Below are 19,864 nucleotides of genomic sequence, written 5' to 3'. Positions count from 1 at the left end.
ACCTCTTCCGCACCATCAACAGAATGATTTGGAGGTACCGGTATGTCTCATGGAGGATACCGCTGCTATGGAACAGACTAACCCATTCATGTAAGACAAAGTTCACCCCTGTCCATTTGCAAACACAACTTAGATCTGTGGATGGGAAACAGAAAATTTAGCTCAAGACTGCCCCCTGTACTAATGGACAGAGGTAGCTCCTAAATGCTTTATCCCATGCATCGGTCATGGACAGAGGTAGCTCCTAAATGCTTTATCCCATGCATGGGTCCCATCAAATTATCTATAATATGATCTCAGCTATTTTTATTAGGGATAGTATACACAAACAAAATATAATTATCAACCATGGTATTGACACAGTCAGCCAGTAAATGGTTCATCTCCCAGGCCCCTGCTTTTAAACATTTCGTCTCCCAAGGCCAATCTATTACCAAAAGGGATAGGTTATTTCGAGCACAAAAAGGGAAATTGGCTAGGCTTAAAATGACATGCAAGGGAAACTAGCCTAGTACTTACCTGTAAATCTATGAGAAGAGATGAAGAAAAAGAAGCACCACTTACTTTTCATCTCCACCTTTAGGAAAGAACAAGAACGGTCATCCACCGAAAATCGCAGTATGATCATCCACCAAAGATTGCAGTATGATTATTGTCTTTCTAACAGCAGCATATTGAGGTGATTTTGTTTTAAAAAGTGGAAGGACTACTTGTCTAGGCCTCCTTCCACAGAAGACATTTTCAGACTTTTACTGCCTTCGTCTTGGTAATGCGTGCTCAGATGGAGTGTAGATGACTTTGTCACAGGCTTCTTTGAGATGGTTCTTTGCTTTCATTAGCACTTCGTTCCCTAAATTAAAGGTTTTCACAGTCACCATCTTTTATTTGTTGTCAACTTACTTTGTTCCCTAAATTAAAGGTTTTCACAGTCGCCATCTTTTATTTGTTGTCACCTTACTCACTGGCGAAAGATCAGCTTTCAGTTGTCAGCTCAGTGGGGAAAGCACTAATAAAGTTAACAAGGATACATATTTAATCTGATGATTTTAAGTTCTTATTGCTCTCTCTTTCTCTCTGTGTCTCTTCTGGTTTTCAGAGACTTTAATCAGCAGTGTGGCTGTCAAGCAAGTCCCTGCAGAAGTGGCAAAAGTCCTTTCTATACCAATTTCCTTCCATAAAAGATTCCTTCATTAAGATGATCCATTGAAAGAGGAATAGCAGATAGAGAAATAGAAAAAATAACTTGTTTACCAACCTAACCTTTCTTACCGGATTACCTGCTTAGGGACAATTCCTTCTATTCTAGAGGAGAGTCCCTTCTCCCAGAAGTACTTTGATTCATGGATCTCTGTCAGACCTTAGACAAGGTTATGAGTTTTCAGGACACTGCACAGGGCAAAGCTCATCAGTCTGTGTCAGTGTCTGAATCATCAGTCTCAATTGTCTGTAATTTTGTAATATGTCTAGATTTTTGTTTCATATTTTTGGTCTGCACCTGTTAAAATTCTGGCAGTTGGATTAAAGGATTAAGGAGTTTTTAACAAGCTGTTTCCTGTAGTCCAGTGGTGCAAAGTTTGATTCTCTCTGCTTCCATTGCCTAACTGTGTGACTGAGCATGTCACTTAATTGGACATCGCTCCCAGACTGAGTCTGATAAAGGTCCATGTAGAACAGTGCCCTACCCTGGAAACAAATGCAAACAAGCAACTAAATAAATACAATTTTTGGGTTTCTTGCAAATCATTGAGGGATACTAGTTACTAAATACAGCACATACTTGAATTTCAGAATTCTTATACTCATCAAAATGCATGCTAATGCCAAAGCTGTTACAAACTGTTACAAGAGCAATACTTAATTTGTCCCTTATTTTGGTCCTTTGTCTCTCCACTATTTTTGGCTTTGTCCAGAATTCTTAAGCAAAGAAGTTGAAAGGTGTAATCTGTTCCTTTGCATCCTATTCTGTAACCTGAGAAAGTTTTCGTCTTCCCTTATAAAGCTGATTTTTCTGACCCACAGAGGATCTTTTCTTGTTTCCTGTTGCTCAAGCCCAGGACAAACTACTTCCCTATATATGAACACGTACTTATTGATACCTTATACCTCCTTACCCTTCCTCTCTTCCTTACTTCAATCATTTTCTCTCCCATAACTCTCTTTCTTAATATGCCATGACCCTGTTTTTTATTCTTTCACTTCATATTGCAATTCCTGTTTGTATTATACTAACTTGCCTTTAATTTCTGTATAAACTGGCTACAATTTCTCTAAATATTAAATTATTGTCATATGAATTGCATCTATTCTTAACCAATGATGTTAAGTAGCCCTATCTCACCTTCATTCTTTACATATGGGATTGGAGCCGATCCTTGGCTCTGACTCTGCCTATTTAGAAGCTGGAAGACTTCTGGTTGGCTCGTGGCTATGTAGGTATCCCATGGTGCACCAGTACAACCCCCAGATCACGTTTGCTGTGTCGACGAGTTCAGTTGTGCTTCTCTTTGGTGCAGGCTAAGTGTTTGCATATTTTCACTTTTATCAAAGTTTTCTTGACTGTTTAGTTTAGAATAGTTCAATATAGTTCAGTATAGTTAAAATCTTTACTGTTTGTAGTATTTAGTTAACGTAATTGTTATTGTTTCCTTCCACATCCCAAAGACATGCTGTAGGTGGATTGGACACTCTTAATTGTCCCTAGTTGTGAGTGTGCGCATGTGTGTGCCTTATGTGGAAGGTTGGACGCCGGGCTGGGAACTCGACACTGTAAAACTCCACTGCCAATCATGAGTGGACAGTTGATCTGCTGTGGTGACCCCTAACCGGAAAAAAGACGAAAGAAGAAGAAGAAGTTAACGTAATTGTTATTAAAGTTGTCATCATCTATTTGCGCCATTTGGTGCAATTTCTGCTGCAATTTTGGCCTTTGGCTGTTGCTTTCTTCTTGGTATCCCATGTACTGGGTTTCCCTTTGGGTTAGAGTAGGCGCTTTTTTGCGCACTAGTATTCCATGTGTTTAATAGTTTTTGGTGGTTTTCCGCTTGCTATTAGAATTTATTAGCTTGTTATTAGCATCGTTTTGCTAACAGAAATATGTTCTGTTTGTACTTAAAGTTGAATTAGTGTTATTCTCATTCTACTACTGTTCAGTGAGTGTGATTTTCTTACCTGATAACTGTTAGGTCTGTTTAAGTTAGACGACCCTATCCCTTCTTGCCTGGGCTAGGCCTGTTTAAATTAGAGGACCTAGTCCTCGTGGTATCCTTTCCTTTCTGCAGGGCTAGGCCCATTTAAATTAAAGGACCTAGTCCTCTTCCTTCTTCTTCTCTGTATGCATGTGTTGTACTGATTTTCAGAATGTGTAAAGAGAGTAAGGAGCATAAGCCATCCAGCTTCAAGAAATGTGTTAAGTGCTCCCAAAAGATGTCCTTAACGGATGGTCACAGTAGCTGTGTTTACTGTTTAGAGGCCATCCATTTGCAGGAGACCTGTTTATTTTGTCATGCATTTAGTCATAGGGTGTTGCAGGAAAGGAAGAACAAGTTAATTCTAAAAGGTCTTCTTAAACCTTCCTGTGAGGAAGATTTGTCTAGTTCCTTTTCATCTTCTAAATCTAAAGGAAAGTCAAAATCTGCCAAGAGGCCCTCCCCGGCACTGGCTGGTGTCTCAGAGCCAAAAGTTGCGAAAACTGTCTCATCGGTTCCACATACCTCGGAGCCAACTGAGAGTGGCATTGTTGTTGCAGGGTCAGTTCCAAGTTTTTCGAAGCCGACCGCAGAGACACTTGAGACTACTTCTCGGAGCCGGTCTATGGACCCTCTACTGGTCTCCTTGTTAGTGAAGTCTCCTGTACCTTCGAGATCTCAATCTCCTATGTCATCCAGGTCTTCCAGGAGTTTATCAGAAGAAGATGTGGAGAGGGTAGTACTGAGACTTTTGAAGTTGTCTGGTTTGCCTAAATTGTTGTTGGCTCCGACCCAGTTGGCTCTGGAGACACTCAAGCGCGTGCAGTCCTCTGTGGTCATTCCTCCTCCAAGCCATGCTGATCTTTCAGAGCCAGAGTGCTTGGTACCACTGATGGAACCTTCAGCTCCAGCTCCCATTGTGACTGTTTCGGAGCCAAGTTCTGCTCCGACACTTTCAGTGCCATCCATAATGTCCAGGGGTCGAAGCTCTCCAGTCGGCCCCGACAGGGATGCTTGGAACCAAACTTCTTTGGTTCCGAGTCTTCCTCTTGGTGCATCAGCTAGGGTGATTTCAGACCCTGCATCTATCTCAGAGCCAATGGCTCTGGCATCAATGGCATCCTTGGTCTCCTCGGAGCCAGAGAGGTTGGCTTTTGAGATGATGAGGAGTGTGCTGTCCCGACAGTCAGCTCCTACCAGAGGTACCAGCACTCTTCCCCCCCAATAGCACCTACTTCTTTCTCAGCTCCTACTCCCTCCAGTGGCAGCAGAGACCCCCCCCAGCCTCAGGAGCCACTGGCTGGTGGCCCCCACTCTTCCGAGACCTCCCTGGAATGTCCTTCCAAGGAGCCCCCATGGAAGAGGACTTGTAAGAGGAAGCATGTCGACTCCCAGGATGAGTCTTTGGCATCTGACACTGACTTCAAGGAGTTGGAAGGGTCCTCAAGTCGTCCTCTGATGATGCCTCCTTCGTAGACATCCTGGATATGCTTAAACAGAGGTGCGGCTGGCCCACTGTCACTGCTTCTGATGAGGAGTGGGTGTACCTGAAGGCTTTTGGGTCTCAACCTTCTGCCTCTTGGGTGTCTCCACCTTTCAACGAACTGATAGATTTTGTTAGTCGAAAGGGGTGGGATACTCCTGATGCCATGGAGCCAGTCCCCAAGAGACTGAACAAGTTTCTTTCTTCCCTTCCAGGAAAATACTTTTTATCTAAAGGTGTGCCCGTAGGTGCCATAATGGTGGCAGTGGCCACTAAGAAGGAGTTGGCTGAGACTTTTTCTGTTCATCTGCCGAATAAGGAGTCTCGAATGATGGACAGGTACTAGAAGCATATCTTTTCTTCAGCGGCGTTTACCCTTAGATCGCTGAATTACCTTACTCACTTTATGAGGCTCCAGGAGATCTCTTTAAAGAGTTCGGAGATTCTCTGCAAAGTACATGTATTGAGGGAGTCCCTGACAAGGTTTCTGCCCAGTTGTCCACCTTGACCTCTATTGTTAACTCCTCCATGCGGCTTATTTCATACGCAGCCGATGGAGCGAGTAGAGCAGCGGGTTCAGGAATTTCCCTGAGGTATCATTCCTGGATGTGTTTTTGTAACTTTACGGAACCGTTTGTCTACCTTTACCAACTCCCCATTCGACAATTCCTCATTGTTTGGATCCAAGGTAAAGGACACTCTCACCCGGTGTGAGCAAGAAGGAAAAACACTCTCTGGCATGGAAGTACGTTTTACTGTTCCCTCTAGACCATACCCTAAGGGTCAGAGGGGTGGTAAAATGTGGTTTAGAAAGTCCCAGAGTTTTTTTCAAGAGGCACAGGGTGACGACTCCTTCAGAGGAAGAGGAAATGGTAGATGCCCTAGAGTCAGGGGTGGTCCGCAAAACCAGGGAGGTCGTGATTCCTTTCAGGGCCGGCCTTACCAGCGCTCCTGATGTGGGGCCTGACTGTGCTTCTCTGGGGCCGGTCGGGGGTCGCATTTCTTTGTATCCAGAAGCCTGGCTAAGTATCACTCAAAACAAGTGGGTACAAAGAATTATTACCAGAGGTTATGTAATACCCTTTTCTCTTCCACTTTTTGTTCCCAAGAAGCTCCTAGATGTTCCACTCAATCACAGGGATCAGGCAACTGTGGAGGTCAACAAGTTGCTGTCAGAAAGAGTCATCCAAACCGTCCCAGCAGGCCAAATAGGATCCGGAACTTACTCCAGATTCTTTTTAGTGCCAAAACGTACAGGGGACTAGAGGCCCATTTTGGACCTCAGCAGATTGAACGAATCAGTAAAGAAGGGCAAGTTCCGGATGGTAACACTGCAGTCTATACTCCCGTTGTTAGGGAAAGACAATTGATCTCCAAGATGCTTACTACCACATAAAAATGGACAGGGCATCAAGGAGTTATCTACGCTTCCGGCTGGGAGCCAGTTACTTCCAGTTCCATGCTCTGCCCTTTGGTCTCACTATAGCCCCCAGGGTGTTCACAAAATGTATGGCAGTAGTGACAGTTCACCTGAGACGTCAAAGATTCCAGGTGTTTCCGTATTTGGACGGCTGCCTCCTTAACGCCCTCATCAGGCATCTACTCCTTCAGAGCAGGGATAGTACTATTCAGCTTTGTGCCCAACTGGGAATCTCTAATTGGGAAAAATCTGCCTTATTGCCCTCTCAATCTGTGATTTTTATAGGCGCAGGTAGACACAGTAAACATGGTGGTTCATCTTCCTGCCGAAAGGGCACAAAACATGGTGCTTCAAATTCAGCTTCTTTTCTCCTTGCGAAGGGTCAAAGCCAAGATTGTTCTGCAGCTCCTTGGGACCATGGCTTCCACCATGCCACTAGCCAGGTTACACATGAGAATTCTTCAGTGGCTCTTGTCGTCCCAATGGTCCTTTAAGCACCTTCCATTATCCCATCACATTCTACTGACCAGAATCTTGCAATAAGAACCGCCTTTGGTGGACATTATCCAATCAGCTGACCACGGGCGCTTCAATTGTTCCTCGCCAACCCATTGCCACTGTGACCACAGATGCCTCACAGATAGGGTGGGGGGGCATTATCTAGGCAGGACTGTCCAAGGCACATGGCAAGACCATGAGGCCCACCTGCATGTCAGTGCACTAGAGATGAGGGCGGTGCTCCTGGCGTTGCAAGCACTTCACGACCTCCTTCCTTTGGAGACTATTGCAGTAGTCAGACAACATGTCGGTAGTATGGTATATCAACAAAAAGGGCGGAACCAGATCTTATCCACTCTGTTGAGAGGCCATGCAAGTTTGGGAATGGGCAATATCTTCCCAGCACTTTCTGGTGGCAACGCACATTCCAGGGATGACCAACGTGATAGCCAAGCTCAGCCGGACGATCCTGATGCCTCACAAATGGTCTCTGAAACAGGAAACAGCTGAACAGATTTTCTGCAGGTGGGGACAGCCTTGCTGCGACCTCTTTGCTAGCCCAATCAATGCCAAATGCAGCAGCTACTTCTCCCTCATCCCCCCTCTGGGGGAGTCACCCAGAAATGCACTTGTTCATGATTGGCCCCTGGGTCTCCTGTATGCTTTTCCTCCCTTTCCTCTTATTCCCAAGGTGGTTCAGAAAGCGAGATGGCTGGGAAGCAAATTGATCCTCATTGCTCCTTACTGGCCTCGTCAGGATTGGTTCCCCTTCCTCGGGCCTCTTCTCCTGGATGATCCTTGGATTCTCGACCCAGTTCCAGACCTGTTGACTCACATGTTAGGTTCGTTTCACCCCTCTTTACACACCCTCAGTTTGACAGTGTGGCTGCTCCAGTTCCATTCCTAGTCAGGCTTCACGACTTTTCACCTTCCGTGACTCATATTTTTATGTCTTCTCATAAACCTTCCACTAGGAAACTATATTGTAGTAAATGGAAAAGATTCACTCTTTGGGCGGAGAAAATGGATGTTGACCCCTTCACTGCTTCCATTCCAGTGGTTTTGGAATTTCTTTCTGAACTGTTTCACCAGGGATCTGCGGCTGCCACTATCAGAGTCCAATTGGCAGCAGTTTCAAATTTTCATTTGGGTTTCCCAGATTCTAACTTGATGTCTCATAAATTGTGCAAAACCTTCCTCAAAGGTACCATTTTGCTCAGACCTCCTGTTCAAGAGCCTGTGGCCTCATGGGATTTAAACTTTGTATTATCAAAATTAACATCTCCACCCTTTGAGCCTTCTCATTCATGTTCTTTGAAGTTTTTGTCATGGAAGATATTTTTGGCGGCTATCACGTCTCCCAGATGGGTGTCAGAATTGCAAGCTTTGTCTGTTAAACCACCTTATTTGATTATTCATAAAGACAGGGTGCCCCTTCGTACTAACCCTTCCTTTGTCCCCAAAGTCTGTTCCCATGCCACTTTGAATCAGTCCATAGAGCTTCCGGTTTTCTTTCTGAATCACTCCAATGCAGCTGAGTACAGGTTTCACCAACTGGATGTCCATAGACAATTAAGTTTTTATTTGCACTGGACTAAAGACATTAGAAAATTGGATCAATTATTCATTTCCTTTTCCGATTCCAGGTTGGGCTTACCAGTTTCCAAAGTGACTCTCTGTAACTGGATTTCTAGCTCTATAGCTTATGTTTACAGTTCTGAGGATAAACCTTAAACCTTTAAAATCAAGGCTCATTCTACCGGATCTCAATCTACCTCTGCAGCCTTTCAAGCCAGGGTTCCACTTGACAATATTTTTGCGGCTGCTACATGGGCTACCCCTTACACTTTTATTACTCATTACAAATTGGATCTAACCTCCAGGGGTAGAGCATCTTTTGGTTCCACAGTACTCAGGAGTATTTTTTCTTGAGCCACCCAAGAATAGGGTGCTAGGGACTCTGTCCCATATGTAAAGAATGAAGATGAGCTAGGATACTTAACATAAAGAAGTTATGTACTTACCACAACGTTCCATGTTAAGTAGTTCATCTCACCCTTCATTCTTTCGAACCCGCCCTCCTGCCCCCATCCTGGAAGTTCCTGGAGACAGAAAAATAGTAATTTCATTATTTATGGAGACCTTTTAGCATTGGCTTCTTCTGTAGGCTATCATTTCATCTAGTCAGCAGCAAACAAGATCTGGGGATTGTACTGGTGCACCATGGGATACCTACCTAGCCACGAGCCAACCAGAAGTCTTCCAGCTTGTAAATAGGCCGAGTCGGAGCCGAGGATCGGCTTCAATCCCATATGTAAAGAATGAAGGGAGAGATGGACTACTAACATGTATCTAATTTGGTGTAATTATTTAAACTGTAGATGTTTTTATATTATTTTTGAAGATTGTAAAATTATTGTTCTTAAAATGTTTCTGTACTACTTGGGAGCCTTTCTCCTTTCTCCCTGGGCCTCTACTGAAAATGGGCACCAACCCAGTCGGACTTTCTTGGTAATCAGATGTCAATAAGTAAATCACTGCACACACACATCACACACACACACCACAGACTTTATGAAAGACTTCAGATTTTATGTTTTCATTTTCTCACCTTCACAGAAATTGTCTTCCTGTGAAATTTGACTTACTGAATGATGCTCTAAACATTTTCTGTCATTGACTTGTTCATGCCTCAAGCCTACTATCATTAAAGTTCATCTTTTAACCATTCTGTCTTTCCATGAAGTGGTAAATGGGGAAAACTCCAGTTTAGCTAAACTTTGTCTGTACCTTCCGTAGAAGGGCTCTGTACATGAAGCTCCTAATCAGAAAGGGACACAAATCTTGTAAACTTAAAAAGTTGATAGAACATCAAGTTTTGCATTAGCATGCATTTTCTGAAGGCTATCAAGTCTGGAAGTTAAATGTCTGTCATTACTTAGTGATTTCAATTCTCTGTGATTTGCCGAAAAACAGAAATTTTGGGGAACAGACTAAAATTATGTGGCAAAGATCTGGGCATTCTGCAAAATTCTGGACAGTTAAGAGATATGGGACCCACTCCTAGCTTGCGACTTTTACTTTAATATACAACTTTTTACTATGCTACCCATCAAGCTGAGTAGTATAAAGTTATACCATATAAAGTTGTTTTCCTGGTAGCATTTACATCGACTGTCAAGTTTTCTGAACTGCAGACTGTGGCTAGCCGTTCCTGATCATCAGCATAGAAATCCTACATTTCTTCTAAAGGTGGTGGTGTAATATACACCAATGAATTTATTAGCTTCCAGTCTCTTTCCTATGCAGTTGTCAGGGGTTTAAACTTAGTTGAGTATTTTGACATCATGTTTTAAGATGTTATGTTGTGACTGCAGAGTTTGTCTCTTTTTAAATTGAGCAAGGTCTTACTTAACAGTTGCAAAGCATCTTGTTTTGCTATGGGAACAGGAGAAAGTCTCTCCCAGGGTCCTTAGAGCTCTCCTCCACCAGAGGAATAGAGGCTTCAGTGAGATGTAAAGTGGAATCTTTGCAAGGCATCTGTGTAGTGGTTACTTGTGTCACACCTCACATTTGATTCAACTGTAGAGCATGTTTTGGCAGGTAGTCCGGAAAGGACTGCTTCCTAATTTGTGTTCCCCGCTTTCCCTAAAGCAATGCCTGGAACTCATTCTGATGAATAATAACCTGCTTGCTGAGTTTACCTTTGTGTTTATGTATCTACCATGCTGAAGATTTTCGAGGCCATTTTAGCCAAGAGTTCTACAAGCCTTCCATCTTCTTCAAGGAGAATGAGTATGAATTTGTACTTATGGTCCTTTGGCTGTTTTTGTCAGTAAACTCTGAGCAGAGGGAACTAAAGAAAATGTCATCTTTACTTCCCCTAGGGTTTCTTGTACTGACTGCAGTGGCCAGGTCTTGTAGGAATGATCAGATACAATGGATGGACTGCTTGAAGAAGCCTTTTTTAGAGGTTTACTGTCTTGTGGCCGGGTGTAGTAATGAGTACGGCACTGCTGGCCCAAACACCCGCAAAGATCTGGAACTGCACTAGATATTAATGTACATCATTTTTGGGCACATACATTGCCACCCATGATATAATTGCCATCAGAACCATGCTGGCCTGGTAACACCTACACTACTGCTCACTGTCCCAGACATTGTTGCAGTCAGGTGCACATGACTAACTTCTACGCTTAGTGATTAAGATTTCTGCTTCACAGATTTATTGTCTGAGGGTCCGTCCCTGACATTCTATTATTGTTTGTGTAGAGACTGCACTTTTTTTCTAAGTTTGAATGAATTTTTTGCAGATGTTCTTGTTTTGTTGTTTCCTAGTATTCTAGTACCAGATTTACCCTTGCTCTAGTAGCCTTGGCTGATGTTGAAAATGGTGCACAGTGGATATATTAACTTACCTTGTTAGCAGTAAGTAAACTGAAGCGTAACGTGTAACCAGCTGTGATAATTTCACAGCTAATCCAGTTAAAAACAACTCACTAAACAGCCCAACTGATTGTATGGAATTCGTATTACTGTGCATCCACCAACCCAAATACAGTTTGTCCAACTGAAACATATGGCAACTCTTCCTACTTGTGTGCAAGAGGGTGATTGTCACTATACTCTGACAATGCAGTTGGCAGTGACTGTCCATCAAGCTCAGACACTGGTAATGTATATGTGTTACCTGGGCTTCTAAAGACCCCCTGCTTATTGTGCCCCCCTTCCCATTACCTATATAGATATACTAGCTGTAGTTAGGGTTTCAGTTGTATGCTGCTGTGCATGTTGTTAGTCAGCTCATAGCTGGAATGCATTGATTTCTCTACACTGCTGGTTGTCACGTGACATTTGTTAGAGGCACAGTGACAACTCTCCCCACAGCCCAAAAGTGCCATGTGACCATTTGGGGTGTGGGGAGAGTTGCTTTCTGCAACCCTGGTTATCACATCACTGCTGACAACACAATATACTTTCAAATTAATCATGCTGCCTGATTACAGAAACTACTGTCCTTAAAGTCATTGTAAATTAGAACTGTGTTGCCCTGGTCATGTACACTGCTATCCTTAATTGACTGCATTTAGAACTGTGTTGTCATGGTCACGTTGCTGCAGATGACAGAACTGTGATCCAAATTATGCTGCATTGATCTTGGTCATACTTACAAACATTACCGCTCTTGAAATGACTCGTCAGAAATATGCCGTCATGCATGAGCAAAAAACGCGCGCACACAATACCACCCCTGATTTGACTGTGATTAGATTTTTTTTTTGCTGGTTTGCCATAAGCATAGAAACTCACTGCTGCATCTAACATATCTGAAGTCAAAATCATGCTGCTGTAGTCTCTCTCTCTCTGTCTCTTTCACATGTACATATATGCGCTCACTGTTTTCTGTGATGTAGGTGAGATCAAAACAATGCTATTTTCTTGGTCATGGGAATAAAGTCAGGGAGAGGAAATGTGTTCTTTGGACAGGGACAGTGATGATGATGATAATTTTGCATTGAATTTGCTTGATGGAAATTGACTGGCCATTAACAATGTTATTGTGTTTTGTAGGATCTTTGATGACATCATGAATTGCTTCTCAGATTCACCTCCACAAAGCCCAACTTTCCCAGAAGCAGGCCATACCTCACTGTACGATGAGGATACAAAGGTACATTTCTGTCTCATCATACCTCATTTCTTTTATGTGCTGCACACTGTGATCTTTAGTTTGCTGGAAAAAAGAAGTACTTTTTATGTAATGTGGTTACCCAAAGGACACTTTACAGCCTTGACCTATACTTACAAAGCAGAGCATAAGGAATTTACTCATCCAGGCATACACACAGCTTGTACATGAGACCTCATATAATTCTTCTTGAAGGGCATAATATTGTCTGACATTAGAAGGCTGCATGCAAACCATACAAAATGTACAGGGTACACATTAGTAATGAACTAGCCATTAATGTAGTAAATTAAATTACTGCAAAACAGTGGGAAGTTTAAGCTGTACAGTTACACGCACAGTGTTGTATATGAGCAGAGCTGAATCCAGCATTAGGTGACCTTGGCAGTTGCCTAGGGCCCGCTGGCTGGGGGGGTGGGCTGCCACAAATTTTAATTAAGCAACTTAAAAAATATATATAAATAATTACATTTCTTCTTTAAGGATCCAATGCGTCCATGCGATTTCTTCTTTAAGGGCACACTCTGTGTGTGCATCTTTAGTACGATATATGCAGAGCAACAGATTTAAACATTAGAACTTCCTGCTTTCGCACAGAATTTAAACATGGAGAACTTGCTGCCATGAAAGAGAACTGCTATTAGCCATGGAACTTGCTGCCATGAAAGAGATAAACCATTCTTTCCTTTGGTAGGTGTGTGTATATGTATAATATGCCCTAGTTAGGGATGGCAAGTTAGTTAATTAACTTGCTGAGGCTCAAACCCTGTACTTTGGTTACAAGGAGACAAAGGCCTAAACACCAACTACCAGATTGCTCGCTTAGTCATCAGTTGTGCATTTACAAGGAATGTGTGTTTCAATGCATTTTCAAGGAAGAGAAGCTTACTGTTGCTCGTGCTAGGTCTATTTTCAGTGTGCAATTGTTTTTTTTAGCAAATGGCCGTCAGTGTTTGTGCTATAGAGTTTGAAAGCAGTGTTAGAAGCACAACAGGTAGCCTAATTGCCCTTGGTGCAGAAGGCTGTATTCTACTCCCACACCATGTGGATGGATTGCTGGTACTGCACTGTACTTGAAGTGCGATGGGGGTGCTGCATTCCTAAGTGTGTCTTCCATTGGATGAAATGCCTAGTAATTATGAACCTGTTGTCAGCTTGCCAGCCATCCACTATTGCAGTACTAACAGATTACCAATTATTATTTTTTTTAATGTATCATAGGCATTTTATTATTCAAGAACAGCAGGCACTGAATTTGTAGATGAAACACTGAAATGTAAAGTTGCTGCTTTTACTTCTGCGGAGATTTTGCATATTGACTGATATTGGTAGATTGTAGTGACAGAAGTTTGAGTAGCCTTTTATGGTTGAAATGTTGTGAAGTGGGTAGTTTTGTCATTATTGGTTCATACATTGTATTTAATTGTTTATTGAAAAACTGTTCAAAACAAATTTAAAACACACACTAACAAGTAGTGCTGTATTATACAAGAAATATAAATTAATACAATCAGAAGGGTAAATCAAAGAACCCATGCATGTATGCATGGCCTTAAAAAACGTGTGCAAGGGCCTATGGTTTGAAAATAGCCCAAACGTAAACTTAATCCACTACTGGCCAGATGCATTTTCTTTGAACGTTGATTTTAGTGCAGTTTCAATGAATGTGAGTTTCAAAGGCAGAGAAGTTTACTGTTGTTAATGCTAAATGTTTTTTTCATTATGAGACTGTATTGTTTTTATTTAGCAAATGGCTATCAGTGTTTGTACTATAAAATTTGAAAAAAAGTTTTAACTGAAATCCAAATATCTAATAATTGTAGAAGTAAAGAAGAACATAGTATGCACACTGACAGGTCTGAACAGTATTTATAGTTAAGCAGTGGGACACAGGAATGGCTGCGGGGGGGGGGGGGGGCACATCCATTACCCTGCTAGGGCCCCATTTGACCTTGATCCGGCTCTGTATATGTGGCACTGCCAAATTCAAGTAAAAAAGAAAGAAGAATGTGAATAATGAGAAGGCGAAAAAGAAGAAGAGTGAAAAAAAGTGGAAAGAACAGGTAGGATCATTTCTGAAATGCTTGTGTGTGTGTGTGTATATGTATATATATATATATATATATCCTTTTTTTTTTTTTTTTTTTTTTGCTCAGATGTATTAAATAGAACAGGGAGGTAAATGCAGGCACACTTCTTTTTTTAAGGAAAACAATTAAGTCACATGTACCACCTTCTATTGTTCATCACAGATGTAGTTGTGTGGGAAAGAAATAGAGCTGAATTCATGGCTGGTCCTGTTTTTTAGTATAAAGGAATACCTTTGGTTGTAGCATAAATGGCCACAAGCACATGGTGTCTGACATGCAACATATTCACCTTGAATGAAAGGATTAAACACTTCTTTTAAGTGAAGAAGAAGAATTGATAGAGAATTTCAGCCATTTTGCTTTGATGAGATGCATAATGGTCACCAGTTAGCACTGCTGCTTCACAGCACTTGTTTTTTTTTAGTTTGGTTCTCAACTGAAGGTGCCTTCTGCATGGAGTCTACAAATCTTCCTTTTGTAAATGTGAGTTTTCAGAATGCTTTGCTTTCTTCCCCCATTCCTGAGACATGCAGTAGATGAACTGATAGGCCTCAAAATTGTGAATAGTTACATGCAACATATTTGTGTGTGCTTTTGTTTTCATGTGTATGTGTGCAGTATGCTGGAATCCTGTTCCTGCATCTAACATATCTGATGGGCTCCAACACCCCTGTGACACTGTGTTGTATTAAGTGGGTGATCAAGGAAAAAATGAATAAAGCTGAAGTTTTCTGCCTGTTGGGTACCACTCTGTTGTGGTTATTGGTGAGCAGATATAGGAAGTGCCCTAATTACTGGAGCACCAAATTACTTTTTAGTGCCCTCCAGTGGTTCTTTTATATTTCTGTTAATTTCACCTAGTTTGCTTCTTTGAGTAAATGAGGGTATAGTCACTATTTTTTACATTTACTGTCAAATCTGGATGAAGAAACTTTATTGAGATGTATAAAATGTTATATGAAGTCTGTCTGGCCTGTATACTTGCTGTTTATTCTGTCCATTATTGAGTGCTTGCATTGATTAATGAACATATATTAATGTTGTTGTTTGTCTTTTGGCTTTTCCCGGTTAGGGGTCGCCACAGCGGAACTCCGGTCCGCTAATGATTGTCAGTAGATTTTCATGAACACTGAGGTGCCAGCTCAACGCCCAACCTTCAATGAAGGCACGCCCATTTATACATGTCTTTCGAACGCCACCCAACCACGGGGAGGACATGCAGACTCCACACAGAAGGCACTCCCCACACTCCAGCCGACATTCGAACGGGAGAACCTCTTGCTGTGAGGCAACAAGGCTACCGCTGCACCACCGCGGCATAGCAATGAACATATATTAATAACTACTACTAAATATTTAAATCTAGTTATACTACAGATAAGCAAATTCAGGGAATTTGATCAGTAACTGAGCTACAGACACAATATTTTTTTCATCCTAATATTATTTGTCAGGTTTTTTTTTATTAAAAGAAAAAAAATAATATGGCAGCAGGTATAACAAAGACAGGAAGTCAAAGAAAAGAGTGACCAACTGAGAGTGAAATAAATAAACAATAATATTTACATCCTTAGCCTCTGACCGAGGATAACCCCTAAGATAAGTCAGCCATTTAGATAATTGTACTGTGGGTGTTACTTTTAAGAACTAGCATACAAATATGTAAATACTAGTGTGCAGAGTACCTAGACATGGATTTATGAGATGGTATCAAAGTAAGCCTCCACAAAGTTGTCAGAAATGACACTGGACTTCCCCATACAAAAGTATACAGTTTGTAGTGCAAATAGTGAGTATAGTAAATTTCTGATTACTTACCATCAATGTATTCAGTATATTGCAGCATTTTGTAAACCATACAAATAGTTCAGTGCAGTTACTACTGTTCTTTTGCATTTAGACAGTCATGCCATAGAAGCAGTAAATAAAAATGATCAGCATTTTAAATCCACAATTTCAGAGTTGTTTGAGACTCCCCTAAAACAGGCTCAGCAGTGGCATTTCACAGTAAGTCTGTCCTCAGAATTTGAAAATACTGCACTACAGCAAAAAGAAAGAGGACATTTCAGCAATAAACTTCTGAAATGATTTAATTTCATAATTTCCTCCAGAAAATCAGACTGTCCTCAGTCTCAAGTAAAACTATCCAAAAACTCCTTAGCAAGCTTAAATCCTGTACTCTAGCTGCAGATAATCTTTCTGTTTGAATACCTACATTTTGCCACAAAACCTCTGTCTTCTCCCATTTCCATATTCATAAATCAATCCATATAAAAAGCCACTGTTCTTGAATTATGGAAACAAACTTTTATCCTTCCTGTATGCAAAGGTTGTAAAACTATAGAACTGTCTAACTACCATTCAGTCACTATCCTTGAATCTCCTTCTAAAATCCTAGAAAGATGAAACTATAATCAGGCTGTTCAGTATTTCCTAGCTAATAATATTTTGTCATCACCACAATATAGCTTTCACCATGGTCATAGTACAACTACATCCTTGCTACCCCTTCCCAGCACTGTCAACCTAGGAAGAAATAGAAATAAATTCATCATCTCTAGCTTGATCTCTCCAAGATATTTGATACGATCTCCCAAACAAAATTAATCCAAACTCCTTTTCATTTAAGTTTCTCCTCCTTAACACTTAACTGGTTTAACAGCTACCTTTCAAATAGAACCCAGTCAAACAGTGATTTATTTTCCACTTATTTACGTAGATCTACTGGTATTTACCGAGACTGTATCTATGATCATATAGTGTTCAGTCTGTTCATAAATAATCTTTCTTCTGCCCTTTGCCATGCTACTTTAATCTAGTATGCTGATGACATTACATGTATCTGCTAAGCACCTTCTATAACCACACTACAATCTTTTACCTAAGAGTCATTCTCTTCCACTGAAATTTGGCTTACTTGCTCTCAACTGCTCTTAAATCCTCCAACCTGAACTCCAACTTTACAGTCCCATTCTCTATTAGCATTTGTTTTGAAGTAGTCTCTCATACTCAATTACTAGGTGTAATTATAGCTAACCAACTCAAATATGACATTCTCTTCAAAATGCTGTTATAAAAAAATATCATAAACTAGGCATCTTTACAGAGCATCTAATTAGCTCATTGAACACGCTTGAAAATCAACTGCCACAGCCTACCTTTTATCCGTTCTGCTGTATGCTACCCCTGTTCTTACAAATGTAAACATCAGTCCTCAACATTTTTTTCCCATTTTACACATGGGGTTGGAGTGTCACTTCAACAGTGACAATCATCTCGAGCCAAGATTTATACTGCCGGGTGGCTAGCCCTGCTGCAGTAGTTCATCTGTATGACTTATTCACACACACGGCCAATTTAGAGTATCCAATCCAATCCACCTACTACATGTCTTTGGAATGTGGGAGGAAACTGGAGCACCCAGAGGAAACCCACACGCTGTAGTGAGGACATGCAGACTCAGCACAAAAGGCACCCCACCCGAGAATTGAACTGGAGAACCTCTTGCTGTAAAGCAACAATGATAACCACTGCACCACTGCGGCCGCAACATATACAACTAAAAAAAACTAGAGCAATGCTGTAACAAAATTGCCATATGTGGTGTCAGTATGTCTGATACATCCCACCACTGTTTAGATCTTAAACAGTTAAACTGACTAGAATTTGCATTTGCTTTTCACAATTAAAACTTGTCCATAACATACTGTACTTTTCTGGAAGGTGCCCATCTCTGATTTCATTGCTACAGTGGTAATCCCCACCAAGGCCTCTCTGATATAAAGTTACAAACCTTATCCTTGTCATTAAATCGTACAGTTCCTTTGGTGTCTCCTTATATACTACTTAAACATCAAAGATCTGAAACAGTCTTCCTACTACTGTCAGAAAAATAACATTCCATAACTTCAGAACCAAAGTTAATGACTAATTCCACTTTCCCTAAAGATTTCCTTACTTTTCCCAAGACACTGCTTTCGTGAACTACAATTTTTTTTTCTTCATAAGTTCATAAGTTATGGTTACTAGTGATATGGCTTTAATCGGTGACTCACTTACTCCAAAAGATTGGATCAAAGACTGTGTCGCCTATCCGTGTGTAAAATTTGAACTTGTCTATGCTTTTTTTCCTCCCTGATTTCTTTAGGAACACCATGCAGAATGTCTAAGATGGTCTGACTAATAAACCTGGTTCTCAATATTGATTTCTTCATCTAAATTTAAAATTCAAGTTGGAATATTTATGAGCAATAGAAATGCATCTTAATTCAAAATTAAGCAATACTTGCTTAATTTCATCCTTATTTGCATTGTATGCTAATATTAAATGTGAGAGTGTTCAATCTCGCCGTTTGTTCTTACACATGGGTTCGGAGCCGATCCTCGGCTCCGTGTCGGCCGCTTGCAAGCTCTGCATCGAGAAGAAGCTCAAGATCACCTAATACCCACAATCCCCCTCTGCCTTTACCTCAGATCTAGTTTGCCGCTGCAGGGTTCGCATCACTGGGTCGAGCTCGAGCACCTAAGATAAGATTAAGAATTTTTTTCTTGTATTTTTTCTTGGTACTTTTAGCATATAAAGTTATTCAGTGATTTTTTGTGTGTGTGTGGTAAGGTTGAGGGAAACTCGGTACCGTTAAGTTGTTAAAACTTAGTTAGAGTTCTCTTCGGGGCCTACCACCCCTTCTTGGATTGGACAACCGGATTGACTAACATTACTGGATTTGACAATTTCACCGGACTTGACTATTTTACTGGATTTGACTTTTCTCTTTTTTATAGTGACATGTCTGAAAAGGCTAAATCGGGGTTTAAGCGTTGCCAATGTGGGCAAAAAATGTCAGTAACTGACAATCATAGTTCCTGCGTCTACTGTCTTGGCCCTCTCCATCTGCAAGAAGACTGCTCTATTTGTCATTCTTTCAGTGGGAGGGTCATGACAGATAGGCGCAGGAAACTAATGGATAGAGGTTTGTTAAAACCTTCCTTTCAAGAGGCTCTGGATGCTTCTGACCAGGCATCCAAATCCTCGAAGGAATCGAAGACGTCGGAGTCCAAGTCATCGGCTCCGAGCTCTTCAGCTAAAGTTAGATCACCGGTTCCACAGACTTCGGGGCCGAGTGTTCAACTGTTGTCAGTTTCCGAGCCTCGAGTCTTGGAACCGGTGATGGAGCTCCCTCCCCCGACACTGTTGAGGTCGGCTCCATCTTCGGTTCCTTCGACCCGTTCTTCCAAGCCCCTCTCCGACATCGATGTGGACCGTGTGGTGCAGAAATTATTGGAGCATACGGCCCTATCCAAACTTATCTCGGTTTCCACCCAATTGGTGTCGAAACTTGAAGGCCTTCCATTATCTCCATCTCTTCCTCCTCCGAGACCTGTCCAGTCTTTGGAGCCGGAAGAGGTTGATCTACTGATTGTGGAGCCCTCGGTGCCAGAACCGTCCTTTTCTCGGTCGGCTCCGTTCACCTCGACTCCGTCTGATCCGGTACCGGA

At 41.6% G+C, this 19,864-nt stretch overlaps 1 protein-coding gene across 6 annotated transcripts in view; it reads left to right on the top strand.

Moving 5' to 3' along the window:
• The window catches only part of ACACA (acetyl-CoA carboxylase alpha), a 2,143,878-nt gene that overhangs the window by 875,129 nt on the left and 1,248,885 nt on the right, over positions 1–19,864 (top strand). For all 6 annotated transcript variants that reach the window (XM_044054575.1, XM_044054578.1, XM_044054576.1 and 3 more), the window contains one exon: positions 12,161–12,260. In XM_044054575.1, the coding sequence (XP_043910510.1) occupies positions 12,161–12,260 (100 nt within the window). The remainder of the gene's footprint in view (positions 1–12,160; positions 12,261–19,864) is intronic.

The sequence above is a fragment of the Protopterus annectens genome, chromosome 13.part0 (genome assembly GCF_019279795.1).
Source record: "Protopterus annectens isolate FY-2018-M chromosome 13.part0, PAN1.0, whole genome shotgun sequence".
In the NCBI taxonomy this organism is placed as follows: domain Eukaryota; kingdom Metazoa; phylum Chordata; order Ceratodontiformes; family Protopteridae; genus Protopterus; species Protopterus annectens.
Note: the sequence above shows the minus strand (reverse complement) of the source record. Positions and strands in the feature narration are given on the sequence as shown.